The 18,863-nt window shown below is 49.5% G+C and overlaps 2 protein-coding genes across 4 annotated transcripts in view; one reads left to right on the top strand and one right to left on the bottom strand.

Moving 5' to 3' along the window:
• Window positions 1-2,492, bottom strand: part of LOC137427228 (uncharacterized) — a 62,526-nt gene extending 60,034 nt beyond the window's left edge. Inside the window, exon 1 of one of the 3 annotated variants that reach the window (XM_068116530.2) lies at window positions 2,312-2,492. The gene's annotated coding sequence lies outside the window, so the exon portion shown is untranslated. Of the gene's footprint in view, window positions 1-1,233; window positions 1,578-2,311 lie in introns of those variants that run through there. The other 2 variants (XM_078778558.1, XM_068116531.2) reach the window with 2 other exon arrangements.
• LYRM2 (LYR motif containing 2) overlaps window positions 2,412-18,863 on the top strand; it is a 112,223-nt gene continuing 95,771 nt past the window's right edge. Inside the window, exons 1-2 of the mRNA XM_078778561.1 lie at window positions 2,412-2,439; window positions 2,530-2,590. Of these exons, the coding sequence (XP_078634687.1) occupies window positions 2,435-2,439; window positions 2,530-2,590 (66 nt within the window). The 5' untranslated portion in view covers window positions 2,412-2,434. The remainder of the gene's footprint in view (window positions 2,440-2,529; window positions 2,591-18,863) is intronic.

The following is an 18,863-nucleotide window of genomic DNA, read 5'->3' as shown; positions in this document are numbered from 1 at the left end:
TAATTAGTTTTAAAACATAGTTTAACGCCCGAGCGAGTTTAACGCAATCGCAAATCGCATCGCAAAGCGAAAGAATCGCAAATTAGTTTTAATTAGTTTTAAAACATAGTTTAACGCCAACATAGCGCCAACATAGTTTGCCGACGGGAAATAAATGAATACGCTCTCAAATGTGCCGTCCGAGGCAGAGTCTGTTCGCCACGTTCGGCACACGTGATAGCTCGCTGCTCTCTGATTGGTTGAATCGTTTTTTGGACATAGCTCGGTAACTACTTCTCCGATTAATTTAAAACCTTGAAAAGGCACATCCTCGGGTCCCCAGCAATATACCTGGCAAGTTTCAAGTATATCGGACCGGTAGTTGTCGAGAAACAGCGGTCACAGACAAACATACAAACATACATACAAACATACAAACATACACACAGAGATTGCTGGAATTATAGATAGATAAATCATCCATTATTAGTATTACCTCAGATGACTAGAGTATCGATCGAATTTATTAATTACTAGGACGTGCCCATACGTGGGTGCCCGTTCGGAAAAACATTCCAAACCGCGTGGCAGTAACGACCACAGAACCCCCCCCTCTATTTACATGAAATGGTTTGGTCCATTCGCAAAGCCAAAGCGAACGACCACAGAACCCCCCCCTCTATTTACATGAATGGTTTGGTCCATTCGCAAAGCCAAAGCGAACGACCACAGAACCCCCCCCCCCCCCCCCTCTATTTACATGAATGGTTTGGTCCATTCGCAAAGCCAAAGCGAACGACCACAGAACCCCCCCCCCCCCCCCCCCTCTATTTACATGAATGGTTTGGTCCATTCGCAAAGCCAAAGCGAACGGCGAACGGCTAAATCGCCATAGCTCGGTAACTACTTCTGCGATTAATTTCAAACCTTGAAAAGGCACATCCTCGGGTCCCCAGCAATATACTTGGCAAGTTTCAAGTATATCGGACCGGTAGTTGTCGAGAAACAGCGGTCACAGACAAACACACACACACACACACAGACACACACACACACAGACACACACACACACACACAGAGATTACTGGAATTATAGATAGATTACCGCAGTATCATCACCTATAATTACCGCAATCTCAATAATCCGTGTAAATCATCCAGTTCTTTCACGTTCGACTCGAGTCCGTCAATGTGTTAACATTTAAATTAAACACAATCAGTAATGGTGGTTTTCCCGCTCATCGACGCGATTACCTCAGTCCATCGACCCAGCACGGATCTCAATGAGGGTCTGACGGACCAAGTGTTCAAATTGAACCTTAGAAAAGGAGAATCTCTCGGAACAGATTTTCAAATGGATAAAGATAAAAAATGATAAGTTTGATGCACCAGTTGACAGATCCGCCATTCTCATCTTCTTCTTCAGTACCCTTCTTCGACGCCATGTGTGACGAAATGAACGAACGTGTGAATCCAATATGGCTCCTTCTTTCCCCCTCAGAGTACATTTTCATGTTCAAAGGGCTGCCACTCTAAATTTTCATTTTCCCCTGCCACGCGTGCGTATTTTCCCCTACGTTTCCCCTACGCCCATCCCTAAAAAAAAAAAAAATACTGCACCTACACTGAGTGTTCCCACAAGTTCAAAACAAAAACTCCCTACAGTAAGGCTGAAAATTCGCAATATCGGACCAAAATTCCCCAAATCCATTTTACATTCATATACCGTAATGTGAAAATAAAAGTATTTTTATATTTTTTTCAGTTTTTTATTTTTTATTCTTTCATTACAAAAGTTGTAAAAAATACTTTTTGGCATAGAAAAAGTAAAGTTTTCTTTGGTATTTTAGCTAATAAATTGCTTATTCCACAAAACAAACAAACAAATTTTTGGCGTAAATGAACATTTTCCTTTGGTATCCGGCTACATCACCGAGTCCTGGTTGGGCGCAAGCGCTTCCTGGCTCCACCTCCTGATGACGAAGTGCGGGCCACGCCCGTAATGTAGCTCCTCCCCCTTCTTCTCCGAGGCTTGACCACGCCGTAATGGCGGCAAATGCAGTTGGCAATAAATGCAGTTGGCAATAGTTGGCAACTCCCCTACATATTGTCATTTTCCCCTGCATTTTGTCATTTTCCCCTGCATATTGCCATTTTCCCCGTAGGTATCCCCTACCCCCTACATTAGGCTGAAAACCCCTACCATAGGGGATTTCCCCTACGAGTGGCAGCCTTCAGTTCAAACATTTCCCCTCATCAAACACAATAATTATACATTTCTCATGAATAACTTGATAATTCCTAAACCCGGTCACGAGTACAGACACGTTACCTCACTTCCTGATGAAATTAGAGAAATCTGCAAGAGACGTTCGAGCTCAATGGGAGGAGCTTATTCGTGTGACGTCATGAACACGGGATGACGCAGCCTCGCAGAACGAGAGCGTGATCTCCCATGCAGTCAGTCTCAGCACGTACCGTAATGTATTTATTTAATATTCGTAAATAACTCTTCCTCTTCTTTTGAGTTTAAATACCGTTCATTTTCAGATTCCCAAGGATCTACATACGCCACACATCTAAACACTTTGACAGGAGCCAAACAGTTCAGGTAAACTTTGTGAGGTTTGATCCGTTTCTTCAACGAATCTTAAAACCGATTTGTGGAGTTGAGGATGTTTATGGTGCAACCGACGTGTATATCCGGGATGTGTTCCGTTAGCAAGCTGCTTGCTGTCGCTTTCCAAGCCATTTATTCCGGATTAGACCGTGGGCTGAACAGGCAAAATGTGTCCATTTTATTTACTTTTGTGACCCACCTCTGGTGTCTAACTGAAATTTTGTATATATTTCGTTTAAAAATGACAATAATTCATAATTCGTCAGCACAAAAAGTTGCACATTATTTAGTTATGCTAATTAGGAAAAACTGCAGCACCATATTGTGTCCATTATTATCTAGCTGTGTATAACTGAATGGGAATTCGAAACGTGAAGTATGTAGTCGATGTAGAGATGGGGAAACTGTCCTGGAGTGTGGGTGATCGAGGTTCTAACACACACACACACACACACACACACACACACACACACACACACACACACACACACACACACACACACACCACACACATACAACCACACACACACACACAACACACACACACACACACACACACACACACACACACACACACACACACCACACACACACGCACACCACACACCAGAGACAGAGACACAAAGACACATACAGAGAGACACACACAGAGACATACACAGAGGCACATACAGAGAGACACAGAGAGAAAGACATACCTACACACACAGAGAGAAACACATAGACACACAGAGACACAGACACACATAAACACACAGACACACACAGACATAGACACAGACACACATAAACACACAGACATAGACACACATAGACGTAGACACAGACACGCATTGACATACATAGACACGCAAACATAGACCTACACACATACATACATACGTACATACTGTTGAGGCTCAACAACAACAACAACAACAACAACAACAACTCCCGCGGTTGAGATACGGCAAACAACTACAACAACAACAACAACTTCCGCGGTTGAGATACGGCAAACAACTACAACAACAACAACAACTCCCGCGGTTGAGATACGGCAAACAACTACAGCAACAACAACAACAACAACTCCCGCGGTTGAGATACGGCAAACAACAACAACAACAACAACAACTCCCGCGTTTGAGATCCAGAAAACAACAACAACAACTCGGGCCTGGGGCGGAATTACCTCTTTTTCTCTGTCTGCCGTTTTGCGTGTGAGAGCACAAATCGCCATTTTTCTCCGTTATATTTTATTTTGAGTGTTCGCTCATTCTGCGGGTGTGAACACTTGGTGCGTTATTATCCTACTGTGGTGCTGTGCACACACGACTCGATTGCCAGAGAGGTAGGCCACAACGCGTGGATACAACAAGAGTCTTTATTAAGAGCTCGCACATCAGCACTGGGCGGGCACGGGCTCGACCTTCGAGCCCGCATATATGTCCCGAGGCCACGCCTTGCCCCTGGGCGTGGCCGGTCAGCCGAAAGGCGGGGCATGTATCTCAGTTCCACGCCCGGACGCTCGCGCCACCCACTGGTGCGCGGAATTATTGATCATTGTGCCCGCCACAATGTACAGTCACGTGAAAAATTAAGCACACCCCATGTAAAGTTTTGACTTTTTCAACATATTTCAACATACAGCTATTTGATCTTCATTTCAACAATATTGATAGATAAAGGTGATATAATATAACAAATATCATGAAACATTTACATTTTGTAGTCCATTGTATAATTTAAGTAAACATATATGCAAATTTCGCATGTGGAAAAAGTAAGTACACCCCGACATTTATCACTACTTCAAATACCTAAAATTAGAATCAGGTGCACCAGCTCAGGTGCAAATGATTAGAACATCGTTAGAGAGGATCTTGGAGGAACCTGTCTTATTTAAACCTCAGACATTTAGTTTGGTTTGCTCTTTGTTGTTGAAGTGTGTGGCGTTACCATGCCTACATCAAAAGAGCTCTCTGAGGCCTTCTGAAAGAAGGTTATAGATGCCTACGAGTCTGGGAAGGGATTTAAAAAGATCTCCAAACAATTAGAAATCAATCATTCGACTGTCCGGAAGATCATCTACAAGTGGAGAAGATTCCACACAACTGCCAACTTGTTCAGGCCAGGCCGCCCCAGCAAGTTCAGCCCGAGAGCAGACCGCAAGATGCTGAAAGAAGTCTCGAAGAACCCCAGAATGTCATCACGGGAGCAACAGGTAGCTCTTGCCACTGTTGATGTCAAAGTGCACGAGTCTACCATTAGAAAGGGGCTGCACAAATTTGATCTACATGGGAGGTGTGCCAGGAGGAAACCTTTGCTGTCCAGAAAGAACATCAGGGCAAGAGTAAAGTTTGCCAATGAAGACCTAGGCAAAGACCAGCACTTCTGGAACAATGTGCTCTGGACAGATGAGTCAAAGGTAGAGCTATTTGGCCACAGTACCAGAAGACATGTTTGGCGAAAACCAAAGACAGCATCTGACCACAAGAACCTGATACCAACTGTAAAGCATGGTGGTGGAAATATTGTCGCGTAACCGTGATTAACACCACAGTTACGGACAACCGATTTGCGAGACTTTAACTCCCGAGGCGAACACTCAATGGCGGACTCAAGTTCAACACCAACGCGCGGAATGGCGGGCCGCAGCGAAGGCTCCGCAACCTTATCTATTAAAATCAAACACCCAGGAAAACTGCGTTCAGATATTATGTACAAAAAGTAATATAAGGGTTTATTAGGAAAAGTAAAGCCAGTGAAAAAGCCCGCCGGTAAATCTAATAACTCTAATAAACCTAAATCGGGACGTCCCCACACGACTGACAGCAAACACAAACGAGGGAGATTAATCACGAAAATAACACGTCCCGTCGTTCAAAATATACGCGGAGATCGGGCTTATCTGTCTTTGTCGTCTTGTATTGTTGGTGTCCAGCACCGCTCCTTCCGGCCCGATCGCACACCACGAGGCCCCTCGCTCCAAGCACCACGCGTCCGACGCAGGCCAGCGGCTCCACTTGACCAGGGACAGGAAGGACTCCTTTCAACTCCACTCGACTCGACGCGGGAGTGCTGGCAGCCAAGTGCCAACGAACTGCTCAGTGCCAACTGGGTGTGCTCTCGTGTGTCTCCTGCGACTCCCCACAACCCGAACTGCACTCGAACTGCGACTGGAATGGCGCGTCCTCTCCAACTCTCCACCACCGCTCAACTCTCTGGTGCCTGCCCGCGTCCGCCAGTGCCTGCCACGAACCCAACTCAACTCCTGAAAATGGCGTCCGACCGTCGCCTATATTGGTGGCTGATGACGTCACATTGCGCACTCCTCAGCCAATCAAAGCCTCCCGCGACTCCTGACATCTCCCCCGTTACGCGACCCTGCGGTCCTGGCATAACACGTGCCGGCCAGGTTTGTAGGCCTTTGGAGGTGTACACGGTGGCGGCCAATCGTGGTGGTGTTTTTGACCTGGTTTCCTGTCAATTTAATACGAAGTCCTTGTCAGGGAAAGGGGATTATTTAATGTTGCGCTAAGGACCTAACTAATGTTTATGTGGTTTGCAGTGCCATAAAGGACAAAGGTTTGATTACTAGGTGATACTCACAGGGGCGTTACCTTTAATCCCTCACTATTTAACACTCGAATCTCCAGGTAGATCCACACTCATACATCTTACCCCGACAACCGCCTGAACATCAATAACTTATTACATGTAGAGTCCCTGTCACGACAGCCGAATACCTACCTATTCAGATCTACCTAGCTCTAGATGTTGCATTACCAAATTCATAACACAGCCCCCCCCCTGGAACCGTAGCTCCTGCAAGGTTCACCGCAGGGCTACCATTCCAGCCTTAACACTTACTGTCACACACTTAATTAACCTATGAAATAAATCAGGAAGGGCTGTGGGAAGTGAGTCGGACTACCTACCTACACTTCCTTAACATGCTGAACCCCTTAACCATCATACAAGTATGTACATCTTCTTCGTTGTTCCTGTGGAGGGAGGAAACAACAACACACAACACTAACTTAACCACAAAACTTAACCATCTTTCCAAAACTCAAAACTCTAACCTTTGTACATACCCCGGTCTACAGACCGCGTCCCCCGGTGGATGCCACAAGACACAACCTTACCTGCGGGGCCATCCCCAATGCATCCCACTAAATTTCCACGGGCCCTGTCCAGATGTTACAGGTGAGTGACACGGCTCGGTGGATTTCGCCCACATTCATGCAACACAGACCCCTTAACCACTCATTCTCATTCCATAGGTCATCAAGGCATTTCAAAAATCAATAAGGTTCTTCTTCAATACACCCCCCTGCAGGACCATGGCATTGATGTCATTCACGTGTGTGTGCATTCCTCAACTAGGCAGCGGGGAGGTACCGCACAAAAAGATGGTGGGGGCGCATCAGGCTGTGGTGCCCGCAGTCCCAAAAACAAGTCAACCGACTTACAAGTTCATTGCCCCCCCCCCTTTACCTCTTGGCCCCATGACAGCCCAACAGCCCCTTTCCGCCGTTACCTCGCCGGTGAGGGTCTCCACACACACCAGGCTCCTTTGCCTCCTGCTTTCGCGCAGCAACACGGGTCACCGGGGGGACTTCCTCACCCCGCGGCGCCCAACCAGACCCTCCACCGACGAGCTCCAATTTCCAGTTACCACCGGCTGCCAGGGGTAATTGCCGCAGAGGGGGGCCCGCAGGCATCGCTCCTCAGAGCTTGCTCTGTACCTGCGGACACACACACCTTCCCCACCCATGGTCCCCAAAACACACTTCCTCCCCCGCTGCCATTCAATTCTCCACACAACTCAGCACAATTCAGTACAATTCATAGATGGTGTAAAAGGTGTTACAAGGCTTGCCATGGCCTGCCAATGTGAAATCCCATTCACAGTTCGAATCATTGAATCCTTACACATTTCCATTAGCACATTTCCAAAAAGCACAATTATCGCCCCTCATTATCTCCAATAATCATCACTCACTCTCCAGGTTCCACTCTCACGACCACATCAAAACACCTAACCACAATACAAAAACATACGCCACCCACAAGACACTGTGGCTCCCATTCCATCCCCTCACCGGCCATGTCATCACTCTCACCCGCCTCCCAACTCCAAATTACATGTCCCCAATTTCCAAAGCAAGTCCTGAAGCCTGGGACAGTACTCCTCAAAACACTCACCTCAAGTGCAGGTAGTTGCAGGTTGGTCAGGTTCAAGAGTGCCATCCACCACACCTAATTTCCCCCTCACCCTTCCAATCCACTCCGGAGCCTCCCGACCCATGTAGGAGCTCAATCTATCCCCGTGAACTATCTGTGGAAGGGCATGCGGGCCCATCTGAATTTTGAACACCACATCAGTCACCTGCCGAAGCACCACCCCAGGGCCCTTCCAAGGTGAAGTGAGTTTTGGGCACACCCCCTTCCTTCTCCGGGGCCAGTAGAGCCAAACAAGGTCTCCAGGAAGGAAACGAGGTGTGTGAGCCCGAGCGTCATACCGCGTTTTCATCTGCGAAGAAGCCAAGCCAATTTGCTTCCTCGCAAACTCATGAGCCTTTTCCATGCTCGCTTTCAAATTGGTTGCATAGCTCTCCACAGTTGGCTCACCCGGTTCCCCTGGTGACGGTCCCATCAACAAATCTGTGGGGACTCGCATCTCCCTACCGAACATCAACAAGGCGGGGGTGCACCGAGTGGTCGCATGCTGGGCGGTCCGGTATGCCATCAATATAAAGGGAAGGTGCTCGTCCCAATCCTGTTGGTTTTCAGATGTAAAGAGGGCCAATTGTGTCAACAGTGTCCGGTTGAACCTCTCTACCATCCCATCCGATTGAGGCCTCAGGGGAGTCGTCCGGGTCTTATGAATTTGGAGGAGCTCGCACACCGACCGCAGGAGGGCAGATTCAAAGTTCCGGCCCTGGTCAGTGTGTAGCTCCCTTGGGACGCCAAATCGGGAGAAGAATCCCTCAACTAGAACTTGAGCTACCAGCCGGGCTTCCTGGTTGGGCAATGGGTAGGCCTCTGGCCACTTGGTGAAGTAATCCATTGCCACCATAATGTACCGATTCCCTCGGCGGGTGGCTGGCAGGGGCCCCACCACATCTACTGCCACCCGCTCGAGCGGTGCCCCGACATTGTACACCTGGAGCGGGGCCTTGCGCGCCCGTGGGGGTCCCTTCTTACCGCGGCAGAGGTCGCAGGATCTCACCCAATTTTGAATGTCTCTGCCCGAATTCACCCAGTAGAACCTCTGTCGTAATTTGGACAAAGTCTTGGCCACGCCCAAATGTCCCATTGTCCTAGTCCCATGCACGTGCCCCATAACCACTTCCTTCAATTTGTTAGGTACAATTATCAACCAGGAAGCTACATCACCCATTGGTGTCACCCACTTTCTGAACAAATAGCCCTCTTTCAACCCCAACATCTGCCACTGTGCCCAATAGGCCTTTACCTGGGCTCCGTGTGGAGCAATCTCCTCCCAAGAGGGTCTTTTGTCCTCCTCTAGCCAATGAAAAAGGGGCCCCAAAACGGGATCCTCCCTTTGACTCTCTTGCCAATTCACATCGCCCAATTCCTGTGGGGGTTGTGGCAAAGTTCGCCTGGTCACTCTCGCTGCATATAGGCATGCATCAATTTGGCCCTGCCCAATTGGATCCTTGGCTTCTTGTCTATCACAAAATTTACACTGTGCCTCCCAACAGGGGCGCCGAGAGAGAGCGTCTGCATTGGCATGTGCTTTGCCAGGCCGATGTTGCACAGTGAAATTATACTGCTGCAGCCTCTCAAGCCACCTTGCAATTTGTCCCTCCGGCTCTTTGAACCGAAGGAGCCATTGCAAGGAGGCATGATCCACTCGGATCACAAACTCCCTCCCATAAAGGTAAGGGTGAAAGTGTCCAACTGCAGACAGCAAGGCCAATAGTTCTTTGCGGGTAACGCAATAATTTCGTTCGGGCCTCGAAAGTGCCCGACTGTAATACGCAATAGCCCTCTCGACTCCCTGTTGCATTTGTGACAACACAGCTCCCAATCCCTCCTGGCTCGCATCTGTGTCCAGGATGTAATTGCCATCATCCGTTGGGTATGCCAAAACTGGGGCCTCCACCAGACGTTGTTTTAAGTGACTGAATGCCTCGATGCAGCTCTCTGACCATACAAATTTGGCTCCTTTCTCTGTCAATTTGTGCAAAGGTCTTGCAATTTCCGCGAAATTTGCCACAAATCTCCTGTAGTACGAGCAGAGGCCCAAAAATCCTCGGACCTCCCTTACATTTTTAGGGGCGGGCCACTCTTGTACAGATTTTACCTTTCCTGGGTCAGTGGCCACGCCGCTCTCACTGATCACGTGACCCAGGTAAGTCACTTCCCTCCTGAAAATTTCACACTTGCTCGGATTTAATTTCAACCCGGCACCCCTTAATCTCCCAAATACGTCTGACAAATTTTCGACAGCCTGTTCAAATGTGGGAGCGTGGACCAATACATCATCCAAATAGACGAGGCAAGTCTGCCACGGTAAGCCAATTAAAACACGTTCCATCAGACGCTCAAACGTGGCAGGGGCATTGCACAATCCAAAGGGCATGACGACAAACTGCCAGAGACCCTTTCCTGTGGTGAACGCCGTTTTCTCCCTCGCCTCTTTATCCATTTCCACCTGCCAATAACCGCTCTTTAAATCCAACGTGGAGAACCACGTTGAGCCTGAAACGGCATCGAGGGTGTCATCGATCCTTGGCAGGGGATACGAGTCCTTGAGTGTCACATGATTGAGCTGGCGGTAGTCCACACAGAACCGAGTGGTCCCGTCCTTCTTCTTCACCAGCACAATGGGTGACACCCAAGGACTCACCGAGGGCTCGATAAATCCGGCTCTTTCCATTTTGCTCACCTGTTCCTCTGCCTCCTCCTTCTTAGCGAAAGGGAGCCGCCTCGGCGGTTGGCGAACAGGCCGAGCCTCGCCAGTGCTAATTTTGTGCCTGACGAGACTCGTGCGTCCAACATCCTCGGGGGAGAGAGAAAAAACACCCAAGTTCTTACCAACCAAATTGTGCAACGTCTCTACCTGCTCCGATGTTAGGCCCTCTTCAGAGCGTGTCATCATGTCCCGCACTCCCTCTGACCAATCACATTTCCCCAAATTTTGCCCTCCTTCCGGCTGTACTGGCAAGCATGTGGATCCACCTCCTCCGGTGACCTCTACTACACTACTGCATTTGGCTACGATGGCTCCGCCCCTTATAGTGCGGGGGCTGTCGGACAAGTTGAGCAGCCTGACTGCCAGCATAGGCCCACGGGTGTCTATGAGGGTGCGACCCACCATTAATTCCTCCGTCCCCTGCGAGGACCACGACTCCACTAGCCCCAGCTGGCCAATGGGTTGAGCACCTGCTGCTAACTCTGCCATCACGACTCTCTCGGACCTGGGAGGCACGGTCACAGTGCGCGGCACCTCCAGCCACGTCCCCTGCACCTCCTCGTCATCCCCCAGTCCCATTAACTGCAGCCTCTCGGTGCCCAACCACATATGACCACGCCCAAGGTCTAATTGGCAGTCATGTTCCACCAGGAAACTCAGTCCCAACAGACACTGATCGCACACCCCCGCCACCCACACAACCACGCTGACCTCCAGGCCACCCAACTCCATCCTCACCACTCCGCGTCCCAATATCGGTGCCGTTGCCCCCGTAGCCAGTTGAAGGCTGTGTCCTTCTACCCTATAAATTTTGTCCCAGCCTCCAACACTCTGGTCTAGCACACCCGGATTGATAATGGTGTCACTGGCTCCAGTGTCCACCACAGCCTCACAAAATTCTCCCTCAATTTTGCATCTAACCCTTAGATTACCCGTGCCAATTTGTCCGCAATTCACTACTTCCACCAAAGGAGGGCGCTTCTCCACACACTTGCCAGCCGAGCATGGCCCCGTATGCTCGGCTCGTTCTAGTTTCCCGCACACTCTACCTCTATTGGCCCAGGCGGAGGTGGTGGTCCTCTGTCTGGCATCTGTGGACCTACTGGGGGCCCCCTCCTTTCTGGACTGCGAAGCCTGTCAGGAGGTGGGGGCCCATATGGTTGCCGACAATTCCTCTGACTGTGCCCTCTTCTCCCACATCTAAAACAAGTCCCCAAGAACGGACCCCTCTGGTAGCCAGGTGGAGCCCCCCTTTCTCCCGGCCCAGCCCGATAAAAATCAGGCCGTCCTGATGGCCAACCTGGACCACCCTGTCGTGACTCGCTCCCTGCAATTTGTCCCCCCATCAAATTTGTCAGCTGGCGGCTGATTCCCCTTAACATTCGCCCGATGTCATCCTCTGGCTTTTCCCGATCCCGCACCTCGGTCTGCCGTACCGTCACAGGTGCCCTCTCCGATGCGCGGTTCGACCTTCTCAAAAAGGTCAGTCTCGCCGCGCATTCCGCTGCCCGGTGCACCGTGGGTGGGTCCTGTAACTCCACCAACGTCCGGACCTCAGGATCAGGGAGAGCCGCCATAAATTTTTCTATCGCCAGCTTGTCCCACGCCTGTGCTGGTAGGTCCCTGTATGCTATCCTCACAGACTGGTATATATCCTGGGCCAGCTCCTGCAACGTCTCATTAGGCTTTTGCCTGCGATGCAGCAGCTGTGCCCTGACCAGGTCGCACCTTGCGCCTGTCCCGTACCTGTTATTTAAGGCCTCACAAATGGCCTTGCTGGTCAATATTCCCTCTGGGACTACATTCAACACGTCGGCGGCTGACCCACGCAGTGTCGCCACCAGATTCCCCATGCGCTCCCGCTCTCCCCAACCATTGAGCTGAGACACGCACTCAAATTGTGTCAGGAAAGCCTCGAGGCTCCCTGATCCGTCAAAATGTACGAGGGGGATTGTTTTTCCAGAGACTCTATTCCCCGATTCCTCTCTGTCCAAATCCAGTCCGGGGCCAAAACACCCCCCCAACTGGGTATTCCGTTTCGGAGCCTCTGGTGTCCAAATGTGGCTCGTGGTGAGGGTCTCCTGGGTCACCTTAATCTGGTCCTGAAAATGTTTAACCGACCTACTCACCTCTTCCTTCAGGCTCTCTTGAACCCGACCAACCTCCTTCTTGATGGTATTGTCCCAGATCTCCAGTCGCTCCTGCATAAAATCACTCACCCTTTCATTATCCATTAGTGGCCCCCACAGGCCTTTCTCAATTAACCCTTGCTCCTGTTCTTTTATGCGGGTTTCCAACCCCCTCACCTCCTCGGCCAATTTGCCCCCTTGTCGGTTGAGCAATCCCCATTCCTCACTCTGCTGTAGCATTCTGGCATCCACCCGGCCCCGATAGCCTTCCAGGTCCCCATTTGCTTTATCAATTCGAGCATTTGTGGCACCAATCTGACCCTCCAACTTTTCCCCCATTTGGACAGCCTGCGTCACGCCCTCCTCTATTTTTGACATTAATTCTTCCCGTTTCAATTCAATTTCCACCCCTATGGCTTTTTCCATCTCCCCCATTTGAGTTTCTACTTTACCCTCAAATTTCCCCAGTCTGTCCGTAATTTGGTTTTGCACTCTCCCTTCTATGCCATCAATTCGTTCCCCCAGCTGCTGTGCCATTTCCCCAATTTTTCCTTCCAATTGTTCATTCCTTTCCTTTATTTCATTCCTCCATTCCTTCCCCTGGGACTCCATTTTATTTTCCATCCCTTCAATTTTATTTTCCAACCCACTTTTCATTTCTCCCATTTGTTCCTCCAATCGATCACTCATTCCCTTCATTCCTTCCCTACATTCCTTCCCCTGGGACTCCATTTTATTTTTCATTTCTCCCATTAATTCCTTAAAAAATTTCATTAAAGCCTGGTCGTCTCTCGGGGCCGTCCCATTTGTTCCCGACTCCCCGGTAGGGGAGGGGGATAAGTTGGTGCTCGGGACGAGGGAGGTTCCAAGGCTCACCTCTGCATCAAATTCCCCTATTTCCGGCTCACTCCCAACGCTGACGGAGGCCTCGCTGCGTACTTCCATCTCATCAATTTCCGACATCCGCTTTCCGGAAGATTGTTTCCCGCGCGCGGATTTATTTTAATAATTCCAGTAACACAATTTAAATTTGACGAAGACGCGATATCGCGCTCCGTATGCCCAATTGATTACTAAATTTCTCCGCCTCGCCTATAACAATTTTGCGTTCGAACGTCGGGCGCAATGTACGCCCGACCGTGTCGATGTCGCCCCGCGGACAAAAAAATTTGTCCGACCGTGTCGATGTCTCGCCGCGGACAAAAAAATTTGTCCGACGGGTTCAAATCCTACACTCCTGACACCACTTGTCGCGTAACCGTGATTAACACCACAGTTACGGACAACCGATTTGCGAGACTTTAACTCCCGAGGCGAACACTCAATGGCGGACTCAAGTTCAACACCAACGCGCGGAATGGCGGGCCGCAGCGAAGGCTCCGCAACCTTATCTATTAAAATCAAACACCCAGGAAAACTGCGTTCAGATATTATGTACAAAAAGTAATATAAGGGTTTATTAGGAAAAGTAAAGCCAGTGAAAAAGCCCGCCGGTAAATCTAATAACTCTAATAAACCTAAATCGGGACGTCCCCACACGACTGACAGCAAACACAAACGAGGGAGATAAAGATTAATCACGAAAATAACACGTCCCGTCGTTCAAAATATACGCGGAGATCGGGCTTATCTGTCTTTGTCGTCTTGTATTGTTGGTGTCCAGCACCGCTCCTTCCGGCCCGATCGCACACCACGAGGCCCCTCGCTCCAAGCACCACGCGTCCGACGCAGGCCAGCGGCTCCACTTGACCAGGGACAGGAAGGACTCCTTTCAACTCCACTCGACTCGACGCGGGAGTGCTGGCAGCCAAGTGCCAACGAACTGCTCAGTGCCAACTGGGTGTGCTCTCGTGTGTCTCCTGCGACTCCCCACAACCCGAACTGCACTCGAACTGCGACTGGAATGGCGCGTCCTCTCCAACTCTCCACCACCGCTCAACTCTCTGGTGCCTGCCCGCGTCCGCCAGTGCCTGCCACGAACCCAACTCAACTCCTGAAAATGGCGTCCGACCGTCGCCTATATTGGTGGCTGATGACGTCACATTGCGCACTCCTCAGCCAATCAAAGCCTCCCGCGACTCCTGACATCTCCCCCGTTACGCGACCCTGCGGTCCTGGCATAACACGTGCCGGCCAGGTTTGTAGGCCTTTGGAGGTGTACACGGTGGCGGCCAATCGTGGTGGTGTTTTTGACCTGGTTTCCTGTCAATTTAATACGAAGTCCTTGTCAGGGAAAGGGGATTATTTAATGTTGCGCTAAGGACCTAACTAATGTTTATGTGGTTTGCAGTGCCATAAAGGACAAAGGTTTGATTACTAGGTGATACTCACAGGGGCGTTACCTTTAATCCCTCACTATTTAACACTCGAATCTCCAGGTAGATCCACACTCATACATCTTACCCCGACAACCGCCTGAACATCAATAACTTATTACATGTAGAGTCCCTGTCACGACAGCCGAATACCTACCTATTCAGATCTACCTAGCTCTAGATGTTGCATTACCAAATTCATAACAATATTATGGTTTGGGGAAGGTTTGCTGCATCAGGGCCTGGGCAGCACACCATCATAGAATCCACTATGAATTCTTCATTGTACCAGAGGGTGCTTGAGGATAATGTGAGGCCATCTGTCGGAAAGTTGAAGCTCAACCGAAGGTGGACCTTGCAACATGTCAATGACGCTAAACATACCAGTAAATCCACTAAGGAATGGCTGAAAAGAAAGAAATGGAGGGTTCTTGAATGGCCAACTCAAAGCCCGGATCTAAATCCCATCATGGTCCTAAATCATGGAGGTCCTAAATGGAGGGTCCTAAAATCCTGTTCTTCCGCTCTTTAACTCCCTCTCTCTGCTCTCTTCACCCTCTCTTTTGCTCAAGGTCATCTGCCATCTGCTTGGAAATCAGCCAACATCACCGCTTTGCACAAAAAAGGTGCAAAAACAGATCCCAGCAACTTCTTTTTTTTTTTCTTTTTTTTTTGTTATACTGAATCGAGGCTCGTGAACTCGTTTGCCAAAACTACAGACCAATCAGCCTTCTCCCAATTATCAGCTAAGTCATGGAATCCATCATTTCTTCAGATATGAAATCTTTCCTCTTCCTCAATGGCTTGATCTCTGACCATCAATTTGGTTTCAGACTTGGTCACTCTACTCTGGACATGCTGCTTCTGCTTTCTCAACAATGGATGGAGGTCCTCAATGCCAAACAGGAAATTAGAGCTGTCTCCCTTGACATTTCACGTGCCTTCGATACGGTCTGGCACCCCGCTCTGCTCACCAAACCCTCCTCCTTTGGTATCCATGGAAATCTACACGCATGGCTGGCGGACTTCCTCTCTAGTCGTAGTCAACGTGTTGCCCTGAATGGGTTTCTCTCATCTCCTCTTCCTGTTCAGGCTGGAGTCCTCCAAGGCAGTGTTCTGGGCCCTGTGCTTTTTCTAGTCTTCATCAATGATCTCTCTGACTCTCTTGAAAATCCTCTCTATCTCTTTGCTGACGACTCTACTCTCTGTCGCTCCATTCCTCATCCCTCAGATCGGCAGTCTGCAGCCTCCTCACTCTCTGCAGACCTGGACCAAATCACAGACTGGGCAAACAAGTGGAACATGTCTTTCAATCCTGACAAATCTCACACTCTTCGATGTCTCTCCGAAGGTCGAGCCCGCCCAGTGCTGATGTGCGAGCTTATAATAAAGTGCTTTCGTTTGTACCACGCGTTGTGGCCTACCTTTTTGGCAAACGAGTTGTGTGTGCACAGCACCACAACATATACATTTACAGCATACATGTACATATACATATTGCATTATACATACACATTTACATTTTACATATACATTTACAGCATACATATACATTTCCATTTACAGCATTTACATGTAATTTGGAATGTAATTTACATTTACATGTACATTTACATTTACATGTAAATGTATACGTATAATGTAAAATGTGTGTATATATATATATATATATATATATATATATATATATATATATATATATATTGTTGTAGGTGACGGGTCGCGCCTCCCGGCACGGCCGTCCCACGGGTGCAACGCCGGCTGGTTCGACACAGATCTCGGGTTACGCGCCTCTATCGCGATACCAAATTACACCTGTGCCTTGCCAGTTGGGGAGACACCCGTCGCTACAGGTTGGGTTTGTCAGAGACCGAGCGAAGTCTGCCGCAACCTGTAGCCAGCTTGGTTTTAATTACAAATTGAGCGGATTGCTCTTCAATGCGACACAGATGAATGCAGTGCGGCAACTTCCATACGAATCAACCAGATTTAATGGGGGAACATTAGGGTACACAAAACAAGCAAGGCGTTCACGATAACATTATAATTCAACTATGAGTAATAACCCGCTCTTATCTAGGGAGCTACAATTAAGGGTTTCGCGGGGTGACCCTAACGAGATAAACCTTAGGCCTGGACAACATTCATACAAGACAGGGGGTACTTGGTGGTGTTGATGGACGAGAGGTGAAGATGTGAAAAGGGCGAATGCAGCTCGTAACAAGCCGATGTCGCCGGATTCGAAGGCCCCGCTTGGGCCTGCAGTCTGCCAAATGGCGGCCCGCCCTCTTATCGGCCACGCATCAAGCGTCGCGAAATGGCGGCCACCCGCTCTCCTTATCGGCCACGCGATCAGCACGATTTTCCGTTTCTCCCGCTCAACCACGCGCGGAGAGAGCTCTCCGGCGGGAACCCGCCGCGAAGGCCTGTCCACACGCCTTCCGCGCATGCGTCTTTTTTTCCACCTCCTCCCGGCTCCCTCGCACGTGCTCAGCGACCCCTCGAAGCGCCGCTTCCGGTTTTTGACGGCGCTTGTCGTTTTTGCCCGCTCAATCGCGCTTTCTCACGTCAATCCATTGCCTCGATCATGGCATTGCAACCGAGGCCGGTCTTAATGGAACTTGCACCTTGTTTGATTGTCAAGATGTAATTAAAAGGGAACCGTCTCTTGTACACCACCAATGCACCACACAAAACAGCCTGCTACACCTTCCGACACAAAACTACCATCCCAGTACAGACGATCTATGGTAAACATACATCTAAGAGGGGACCTGAACTAATTCTATATTTAATAAACCACTAAGGGCCATTTCCGCAACACTATATATATATATATTGTTACAGACGCGGCTTAGATGTTATTTACCGAGCGGTTTGGTATGACCACGTCTGCACAGGTTACCCGATTATACCCGAACGTTGACTAATCGCGCTACGCTAGGTCAATGAAGGAAAAGACACACGGCTGGGATTAAAATGACACGACACCAGGGATACGGTTCTCAAGACCTCCGGAGGAGGTTATATTCGTTCGGAAGGTTAGATTACAACTACAAGAGGGACAGCAAAGGAAGATAGGCACTTAGACACAATCTTATATTATTCCCGACAGACGACAGATAAACGGGACAAAAGGCTGACTCACACGGGGATTGATGGCAAGGAAAGCGGGTATCGATGGCTCAAGGTGCACTCTTGGCTCAAGGACAGGGTACTGTACGGTCCAGTAGATGCAGGGAGGTCACAGCGCTCGGAGGTCACGACTGGTACTTCCTCTTCAAGCTCGGGGCGCATCGCATCTCTCGGTCTCTCCTCACATCCGGCAAGTCGCTGCGTATATCCGGCGGGGAGTGACACGCCCTCGGCTCGTTAGCTCCGCCTCGTGGAATCGGCACGTTGCTTCTCATTGGGTGCGTGCGGGGGGATTTACCAGGCTCCGCCCTTGACGAGGAGCTGACAGCCAGCCCCTTCGTGGTAACCCCGTGGAGCGCATGGTCATGGCGGCTAACCGAGCTGGTGGGAGGACGCACACTCCCCCCGCGCGCCGTGGTTGTAGTTGTTGTTGTAGCTGTAGTTGTTGTTGTTGTTGTTGTTGTTTGGGGAAGAAGATGGAAGGAGGTATGGGAAAGGTCCTAAACTCACTACTGGTGCCATATAATCACATTCTGGTGCAACGAAGAGTCAGAATTAATGGAAACGAGTCCTTAACTGACATAGACTAAGAATAACTAGCAAGATGTCCGAAAGTTGTCTACGTGTGATGCGGTGGACCTGGGCACGACATTTAATGGGGGAAAAAGGGGAAGGTCGGTTCTACAGAGTGTTATTTACAGGCAATGGGACTAGGGAATGGGGGATTGGGGATAGTTGGGGAGTATTGG

Source organism: Myxine glutinosa, chromosome 5 (assembly GCF_964187855.1).
Source record: "Myxine glutinosa chromosome 5, kmMyxGlut1.1, whole genome shotgun sequence".
NCBI lineage: Eukaryota > Metazoa > Chordata > Myxini > Myxiniformes > Myxinidae > Myxine > Myxine glutinosa.
Note: the sequence above shows the minus strand (reverse complement) of the source record. Positions and strands in the feature narration are given on the sequence as shown.